Source organism: Bos javanicus, chromosome 14, assembly GCF_032452875.1.
Source record: "Bos javanicus breed banteng chromosome 14, ARS-OSU_banteng_1.0, whole genome shotgun sequence".
NCBI classification, from domain to species: domain Eukaryota; kingdom Metazoa; phylum Chordata; class Mammalia; order Artiodactyla; family Bovidae; genus Bos; species Bos javanicus.
Genome location: NC_083881.1, coordinates 70,485,938 through 70,495,668, shown reverse-complemented (window position 1 = coordinate 70,495,668; position 9,731 = coordinate 70,485,938). Strand labels below are relative to the sequence as shown.

Here is a 9,731-nt window from a genome sequence, read left to right as displayed (position 1 = left end):
TCTTATTCAGGGCAAATAAAGACTGATTTCAAAGCCCTTCAGAAAACGTGGTGTGCCTACAATGCGGGAGACACGGGTTCAATCCCTGGGTCGGGAAGATCTCCTGGAGAAGGAAATGGCAGCCCACTCCAGTACTCTTGCCTGGAAAATTCCATGGATGGAGGAGCCTGGCAGGCTACAGTCCATGGGGTCGCAGAGTCGGACACGACTGAGCGACTTCACTTTCTTTCTTTCAGAAAAAGTGAGCACACACACCTACTCGACAGAGTCAATAATTCCTTCATCACAACTTCCTCTGGCTGCTGTCCAGACCGCCTTTCTCTTGCTGGGCCCTGAGACATGTCCAGAAAATGACAGAAACCATGCTCCAAAGTCAACGCTCCGAAAAGAATCCCATGAACCAGGCCTCAGATACCCCGGGGTCCTCTCATGCCTTGTTATTCCAGGTAGGGCCGTCTCTGGGAATTTAGTTTCCCGTTGGGCAGGGAGCCTCCCCTCGCAGCCCAAAACTACGAAGCCCCAGCCCACCCGTAAGGAGGGAAGGAGGCTCGCCGAGGTGCCGGTGCGTCGTGGAAGCCTGCCTGCGGGAAGCGGCCGTTCACGGGCCCCACCCGCTCGGGGACGCTCGTGCCGACCCCGGCGCTTCCTCCCTCCCGGCCCTTCAGTGAAGCCCACGGGCGCGCGCAGCCCTCCCTCCACCCGGCTATAGCGGGCGCGGGGGCGGGCGCGGTCACGTGAGGCGGGCCCGCAGAGCCAATGGGCAGCTCGCGCGGATGGACGGGCGTGTCTGACCCTCGTGACGTCACAAAGCGGGCGGGGAGCGCGCGGCTCTTCCGCCCCCACGCGCCGAGCAGCGGCCCGCTCTGCTGCGCCCCGCCCCCTCGCCACTGCGCACCCAATGGGAAGGCGGGAAGCGCTCGGACCCGAAAGCGCGGGCGGGGCAGGGCGGGGGCCCGGCGCGGCGTAGGGGGACGGGAGGGGGCGGGGCGGAGTGGGCCGGCCTGGGGCCCGGGGCCGCGCTCCTAGGAGTCGCGGCCGCTCGTGAGGAAGGACCGCCGGGAGGTGCCGTCGACGCCGCCGCCGCCTCCTCTTGAGAAGAAGCGGCTCCTCCCTCTGCCGTGTCCGGTTCGTATTCCCTCACCCCAGCGCCGAACCGCCGTCCGGAATCCTCCTCCGCCCGCCCGAAGTTGTGAGGCGGGCGGCCGGCACGCGTGAGGAGACGAGCCTGGGGGCGCCAGGTGCGCGCTCGAGGGGCGTCGGGGCCGCGGCGAGCGTGACGGCGCCGGGGGACTGCCCGCGGGGCTCCAGGGCCGCGGGGGCGGGCCCGCCTCGCCCGCTGGCCGCGCCCGGGGCGCCGTGAGGGCCGGCGCGAGGGTGGGTCCGAGGCAGGTGCGGCTCAGGTGGCGCGGAGGCGCTCTGCCTGAGGATTCCCCCCTCACACGCACACCCTGGGCCCAGGGTGACCCCGCGGGCCGACCCTCGGTTTTCAGGTCTGCGGCCGGCGCAGCGTGGGCGGGAGGAGGATGCTGCGCTCCCGTGGGCTCCGCGCCGGGGCTGGATGGACGGGCCGGTCCCGGGGCGCGCCTCCGCCGGCGTCTGGGCCCCCGCCGCCTCCAGCTGTAGCTCCGCGGCTCCCGAGGGGTGGGTTTGTTGGTTAGGTTTCCGCCCTCCTCCCCACCCCCGGTCTTGCGCCTCTATTCTCTTTCCCCCACCCCACCTCACCCCACCCCACCTCCTAGCCCCATTCACCCGGCTGCAGCGAGACCTCGCCCCTCCTCCGCTCGCGCCTCCCCTGCCGACGCCTCCTCTAACGAGCATCTCTGCCTTGCTTTTCAATGGGCCGGTGCCGCTGTCGCTGCTGCTCTCCGCGCGGGTTGTGGATGTTGTCGGCTCCGTGTTGTGATGACAGGAGAATGTGTGTGTGTCCCGGGCCCAGACGAATTGGTAGGTATTCCCTTAACTACCTAGCGTTGGGTACCCAGGGAGGATGATGACTGATTTTGCGTGTGGATGGTGTTAGGTGGGTTTGTGTGGAATGAAGAGGTGAGGTAGATAGAAAAGGGGGGACAAAGGGATCCTGCACCAGGATAGCAGTTGACGCCTTAAGTGAGTGCCATTTTCAGGTAGGGTACAAAGGAAACTGATCAAACAAGTGCTGACTTGGGGCTTCGGAGTATTCCAAAGGCAGCAGGTTTCTTCATTCATGTAGAGATAACAGGAGCTGTGAAATGGCTAAACGTTGCCCCAAAATGCTGAAAAATCGCAGAGAGTCTTTATGCGGGGTGTTTAATGCAATCGGATTACATAAACTGGGGTTCTGACACATTTAATGATTAGTAAAGCTTTTTTTTTTCCATTTACACCAAAAGCTTTGCAAAGCTAAAGAGCTCTGGAGTCGGGGCAGTAATTGCATTCTCTTAATTAGTTTGTTCTGAGAGTTTATTGATAAAGTGGAATCATTTCCTGGCACAAGCCCTGCAGAGTACATCAATAAGAATGGATGGATCTCTTTCCTCTTTCTCCTTACAGCTCATTTTTCCTTATTAGTCACTGGCAAAATCTGCCTAAGACTAAGATGCTGTACCTAAGGTGGCCAAGTCGGGATCATGGGATCGGAATTTTTAAGTGAAATTGTGGCCAGAAATAACTTGAAGATTTGACGGTGCTTCAGTTTACCACAACTGTACCTTGCTGCTATTCTTACTGCTGCATCAGAGCCCTTTTAACTTCGTTAATTTAGCAAGTTGTCAACAAGAGTTTTGATTTCATGGACTTTTGTTGTTGAATCACAGGATATTCAGAAGGATACTCAAGAGTGTTTCGAATGTTCACTTACGGTTTATGAAAGCATTCGAAAGTACATTAACTGCCAGGAGTAACTGGTCTGATAGAGAGAGTATGTCACTTGTACTGGTGGTGAACGAATGCTCTTTAATCACAGAGTAGGTAACTTCCCTAGGAATTTGACTTTGAGAGGCATGTTGGGAATCTCGGTCCATATGCTAAACCCCTGAGTAATTGAAAGATCGAATTAATAAAATTGACTCTCTGCTTTTTTGTTTTTAATCTTGAGAATTTATGCCTGAAGGAAAAATGTATGTTACTTGAGTGCCTGGTGTTTGAATTTATGTATTCAAAGCATCTGCTGCGTGAATCAGTTCTTTTGCCAAAATAGTTCATTTTGCAGTCAATTAGAAAAGCAGGAGGATTGTCAAAACAAAGGAATTTAAGGAAAGTGTGAGTTTCCCGGTCTTGTTATTTCTTGATCAGATGTCATATAGCCCAGTTCTGTTACACATCTGTCTCTCAAACCCCGCCTCCAAACACAAACAGTGCTTTGATTCAACCTGCATTCCATACAGAAACACAGGTATTTTTTTTCCTCTAAAATTCTTACATAGTAAAGTAAGCTTAAATGTAGACGTATATAAACTTACAGAGAAAATTTATTTTCATGAAAATTGGTATGTTTCCATTTTTAATAATAGAAATAATCTTCATACAAAGCATGAAATGAGTCCATGTGCTTTCTGCATACAAACCTAGCAAGAGATATCGTTCGTATCTGAAAGCCAATGTCATGTGGCCCAGCGTTGTAGCACATCTCCTGGCTCTGTACACTTAACCTTTGGATGACTTTCAGGTATTCAGTTTAAAGTGCTGTTATTTAAGTGGTTATTCTTGATAGATTCCTGTTCTTCTGGAATTTCAGGTCTTCTGAAAGACCTGACTGCCTTTCAGACGTTATTTAGTTATTGCTCTTATTTCCAAAATTCTATTCATTACCTTCTCTTGCCTAATCTTGTTTTCAATTTTGTAAACAAATTTCTTCTTAAATAGTGCAGTTAAAATAATGGTACATTCTATCACATGCAAAAGGGGTTCTATATGACTGGCTTACACAGTGCTTATTACCGAAGCAAACTCAGTGTTTGCTCCCTATATTCCACTTATCATTTTTCTAACTGTTTTTCCAAAAAGGGTATGTGAAAATAATGTAATATATAGCTAATACTCTATGGTATTTGTAAAAATTTTTCTTAACGTGTTCAACCTTAGGAAGAAATAGTTGATATTAAGGCTCAAGTGATTTTCTATTCCTTATTCCTTTTTGTTTATTGCATTTGTTTCCCTATTTAAGATATTTCTAAAGCCTATTTGTTTATAGGCCAGTTAAACACTTTGAGGCCATACCTCAAGAATTCAGGGGAAATATGTGTTACAAGAGGGATTCTTTTCGTGTATAGATTACCTGGCTTATTGATACATGTTTATTACATTTTCTAGATAAATGCTCATCAAAATATTTTCAGTGTTCCACTTCCAGATATAAGTGATACAATTCTTCATTTATTCACGAGTATAATGCTCTACCTTTTTAAGCCAAACCGTAGAACATTAGACTACTGTTTCACTGTTTATTAATTTCCAAAGGCAAATAGATAACCATTTTTTAAAATGTAAGAGAATATTTTTCTACGGGTGAATTCTACTTGGGGTCCATAAAAGATGAAGACCATATTTCTGTAGCTTTCTTTTATGGCTGATAGGCAGAGGAAAATACTAACAAGTAAATTAAGTTCCAGAACTGAGACCATTTATGTTACTAATAAAGTTTTAGAGCTACTAAAATACTTGTTTTTTTTTTTTAATCACAAAAAATATAGTAAAATTAATGAATAAATGAAACCTGCCCGCTTTTCCAGGATTATTTGGTGACTTGGTGGCAGACCTGTGTCCCTAAACTTGCCAAATCGGCACAGTGGTCTGGAGAAGCATTGTTTGCAAGACCATCTCCTGGATGCAAGGAGGGCATTTTGGAACTTCTATTTTTATCCATTATGTAAGATTTTTCGTGTACGTGTTAATTATAGTAACGTATGTATATATTGTACAAATAATTCATGAATACACACAGGTCGAGGCTGCATCCAAACACATTTATGGTGCTATCCAGGTGTATCAAATGCTAACCATTGACCATGGCTCTAGAAACAGGATCTTCATAAATGGGAAAAGTCCCTGTGCAATATGGGAGACCCATGGCCTTTTTTAAGGATAAAAAGAAGGGTGATTGGCCAGGTAGACTGCCACTGCATGATGTTATATAACCTTCATCTCCGCTCTTCCCAGCCAGATCTATTGTACATTCTGCCCAGTTTGTGCTGCATAAAGAACTACAAAGAGAAAAGTAAAGCTGGAAGACAGTTTGCCCCTGGCTCCATTAAGTAATCGAGTGCACTTAGCAGAGTATATCCTGTAGAGATAGTACATGGTATATGTGTAAAATACAGTACCTTAGGAGGCACGGGGCACTTGTAAATTCACCTGCTAAATATCTGTTATGAAAGCAAAAATAGATTAAGTAATCTGTAACTTTTTTTCTTTGTGCGTACCTGTGAAATTGCTGTCTAGGAATCCCGGTCAGAAGTTCCAGCCTGCCACTGTTCTCTGATGCCATGCCAGCACCAACTCAACTGTTTTTCCCTCTGATTCGTAACTGTGAACTGAGCAGAATCTATGGCACTGCATGTTACTGCCACCACAAACATCTCTGCTGCTCACCCCCTTATATTCCGCAGAGTCGCCCGAGATACACACCCCATCCGGCGTATGCTACCTTTTACAGGCCAAAGGAGAGCTGGTGGCAGTACACCCAAGGAAGGAGATACGCTTCCACACCGCAGAAGTTTTACCTCACACCTCCCCAAGTCAATAGCATCCTGAAAGCTAATGAATACAGTTTCAAAGTGCCAGAATTTGATGGCAAAAATGTAAGTTCTGTCCTTGGATTTGACAGCAATCAGCTGCCGGCAAACGCACCCATTGAGGACCGGAGGAGTGCAGCAACCTGCTTGCAGACCAGAGGGATGCTTTTGGGGGTTTTTGATGGCCACGCAGGCTGTGCTTGCTCCCAGGCAGTTAGTGAAAGACTCTTTTATTATATTGCTGTCTCTTTGTTACCCCACGAGACTTTGCTGGAGATCGAAAATGCTGTAGAGAGTGGTCGAGCCCTGCTGCCCATTCTCCAGTGGCACAAGCACCCCAACGATTACTTCAGTAAGGAGGCATCCAAGTTATATTTCAACAGCTTGAGGACTTACTGGCAAGAGCTTATTGACCTCAACACTGGGGAGTCGACTGATATTGATGTTAAGGAGGCTTTGATTAATGCTTTCAAGAGGCTTGACAATGACATCTCCTTGGAGGCTCAAGTTGGTGATCCCAATTCTTTCCTCAACTACCTAGTGCTTCGAGTGGCATTTTCTGGGGCCACAGCTTGCGTGGCCCACGTGGATGGCGTTGACCTTCACGTGGCCAACACTGGCGATAGCAGAGCCATGCTGGGAGTGCAGGAAGAGGACGGCTCTTGGTCGGCAGTCACGCTGTCTAATGACCACAACGCTCAGAATGAGAGAGAAGTGGAACGGCTGAAACTGGAGCACCCAAAGAACGAGGCCAAGAGTGTGGTGAAACAGGATCGGCTGCTTGGCTTGCTGATGCCTTTTCGGGCTTTTGGAGACGTCAAGTTCAAATGGAGCATTGACCTTCAGAAGAGAGTGATAGAATCTGGCCCAGACCAGTTGAATGACAATGAATACACCAAGTTCATCCCTCCTAATTATTACACACCTCCTTATCTCACTGCTGAACCAGAAGTAACTTACCACCGATTAAGGCCACAGGATAAATTTCTGGTACTGGCGACTGATGGGCTGTGGGAGACAATGCACAGGCAGGATGTGGTTAGGATTGTGGGTGAGTACCTAACAGGCATGCACCACCAGCAGCCAATAGCCGTTGGTGGCTATAAGGTGACTCTGGGGCAGATGCATGGCCTTTTAACAGAACGGAGAGCTAAGATGTCATCGGTGTTTGAGGACCAGAATGCAGCAACCCACCTTATTCGCCACGCTGTGGGCAACAATGAGTTTGGGGCTGTTGATCATGAGCGCCTCTCCAAAATGCTTAGTCTTCCTGAAGAGCTTGCTCGGATGTACAGAGATGACATTACAATCATTGTAGTTCAGTTCAATTCTCATGTTGTAGGGGCATATCAAAACCAGGAACAGTGAGTGGGTCTTACCAAGGCAATTCTCAAATAGATTTAAAGGGCAGATAGGTTTTTTTTTTTTAGATAATACTATAGTAAGTATTTCCAGTGGGTCATTCTCAGCATTTCCCTATTTGATACTCTAGTCTGCCAGGTAGTCCAAAGTGACTTTGTAGCAGAGTGGCAGGATCCTGAGAATCTCGTTCTGCTTAGTTCAGACCTCACAGCACCTGCAGTTGAGGCCCATCAGTTCCTTAACTGTCGTAAGATGGCTTACGACATTGGCTGCTTTTATCACTCTGAGAAAATCAGGATGACCTGGCAAACAGGGTTTTGAATAGGCCCAAAGCAATGAACTTGCTGGGTGTATTCTTTTGGTAAAATGAAGAAACATTACTGTTCACACCTGCAGACCCCTTTCATCACCAAGATTCCAGTGTACATGAGAACATATATTTATTGCATGATTTCCTAGATGTACAACCTGTGCATTATTCATGAACTTTATTTTAACCAGAGGTAGTTTTCAAATCCACTGCTTTAAGCCATAAAGGACCGAGAACCAGGCAATCTGAATTTGTCATTGTGTGTGATCATTTGACTTGGAATGCTCCTTAAATGAGAAAACAAACACTAGCCCTTCACCCGATTACCTAATGTAGTTGAAAGATTTTCTATTTTGCCGGGCACTTGAAGACAATAAAGGTGTTTTATCTCCTCTATTGGTGTTAAATAAAGGGAAAAAAGTTTTAGTTTATATTAATGAAAAGCTTTATTTAGTTTGAAATAAAAGATCCAGAATGAAGAGAAGAGACTGATGTTCAATTATGGTCATCTACAGCCAGCACGTCACTCTTATCATGTAAACCCCTGAAGTGTGGCATGCTTTAAGTGTGTGATGGGTAGACTGCTGCTGAGAAATCATACTTCTAATCTAGTAGTGGTAAGAATTTTTGTCATGTTTGGAATTTTAAGGATGACATATTAAAAAAAATTTACATAATTTGGGGGAGTAAAGTTTAAATATTACCTTCAGGTGTTGAGATGAAGTTTTTTGTTGTTGTTTTTCCCCACTTAGGTATAGGTCAATTTAAATAATTGGTTTAAAGATTACTAAATGCTTTAAACATATTGTAGCTTATAAATAGAAATGTTAAGATACATACATGAGAAATTTTTTAAAGTATCTATTGTGCATGCCTGCTGCTTAATGGAACACTTAATAGCATCAAATATTGTTTGCAGCAGTCTCCGTAATTATATGCAGACCCTTCCAACGCTGTATCAAAGTAAATGAAAATAAATATATTCAGATTGGCTTTTGGGGAGCTTATTTGATATGCATCAAATGGCGTTGTGTTCCTGTGTTTAATGGTGATTCGTGTACAGCTGTGCATATATTTCATCACTTATTCTAGCATCACTGTTAAAAGAATGGCTATGACTATGTACAATTTTCACATAAGTTTTAATACAGAACATGATCAGTTTTCCCTTGTGTAATTAGTTGAGGGGTGTTTGGGAGTCCTTGCAGATTTCTGTAGAATACTGAACTAGATATTCAAGGACTCTGGACTGTGAACACCGAAGCAAGGTAGAATTGGCTGCAGAATTTATTCCAATTGAAAATAGACTCTGGAAGATTGCCGCTTATGAGACCATATAATGTTTGTTTTCTGAGGCCTTTTTTTTTCCCCTCCTTGAGTCACCTTGGAAATTTTCTCCCAGGTGGTATTTTGGAGGGGGAAAAGCTATTATACTATATACTTATTTATAAATGTTTTGACAGAGACTTCATTTTTTAACGGAATGTATGTAGAATACAGTAGCAGTTAAAACTCATTTTCAGGCTACTATTTGAATTTCTCTTGAACACCTTTACTAAAGAGTTCCATATTATACTTAATAAAGTCTCATCTCTGTATAGTACAGTATATATAAATTTGGTTTCTTTTGATCATGATCAAGATAGTAATTATTACACAAGAAACTTTGTTATTATTACACAAGAAACTTGGTCTGCAGTCTAAAAGCCTGTCGTGTTAAGCCTGTAGTATTAACAGTGTGGAAATGAAAATAATTGGATGTTAGAAATTTGAATGTATTATCATCTAAAAGAAGTTTTGATTTTATTGTAATTGGTTGTCACTGTGATGTGATATCTAGAATTAAAGAATACATGTAAACTTTCATTGTATTTAGCCTTTCTTAAACATTTTTAATTTATACTTTCTAACGTGTCATTTTCTGTATATAGTCAGTGGCTCATGGTATTTATAATATGTCCTTAGCTAGTTAAATGTAATGGTGTTATGGTACACAGTACTTGGAGGGAAAAAAGTCTTATAAAAGATTTATCTGTGTGAAGAAATATGAAAAGTTTATATATTATATAGTGAATAGAAATGCCCACAGTGAATTAAAGCTTCGTATCTGCTTTCTGAATGAACGACCTGTGTTGTTTTTTAATTAATAGATTCATTAGATGCTTTCTGCGGTGATAGGAGGAGAAGGCGATGGCACCCCACTCCAGTACTCTTGTCTGGAAAATCCCATGGATGGAGGAGCCTGGTAGGCTGCAGTCCATGAGGTCACTAAGAGTCGGACGCAACTGAGCGACTTCACTTTCACTTTTCACTTTGATGCATTGGAGAAGGAAATGGCAACCCACTCCAGT

At 45.0% G+C, this 9,731-nt stretch overlaps 1 protein-coding gene across 9 annotated transcripts; it reads left to right on the top strand.

Annotated features, from left to right (window-relative positions):
• The first annotated feature begins 963 nt into the window (after positions 1-963).
• PDP1 (pyruvate dehydrogenase phosphatase catalytic subunit 1) lies at positions 964-9,503 on the top strand. 9 transcript variants are annotated; one of them, XM_061439370.1, is made up of 4 exons: positions 964-1,125; positions 1,910-1,944; positions 4,707-4,843; positions 5,416-9,503. In XM_061439370.1, the coding sequence occupies exon 4, from the start codon at positions 5,460-5,462 to the stop codon at positions 7,074-7,076; it is 1,617 nt and encodes a 538-aa protein (XP_061295354.1). In that variant the 5' UTR covers positions 964-1,125; positions 1,910-1,944; positions 4,707-4,843; positions 5,416-5,459; the 3' UTR covers positions 7,077-9,503. The 9 variants fall into 9 exon arrangements, with proteins under 9 accessions (XP_061295354.1, XP_061295358.1, XP_061295355.1 ...); XM_061439374.1 differs by having other exon boundaries at positions 4,707-4,857; XM_061439371.1 differs by lacking the exon at positions 1,910-1,944.
• The last annotated feature ends 228 nt before the right edge of the window (positions 9,504-9,731 follow it).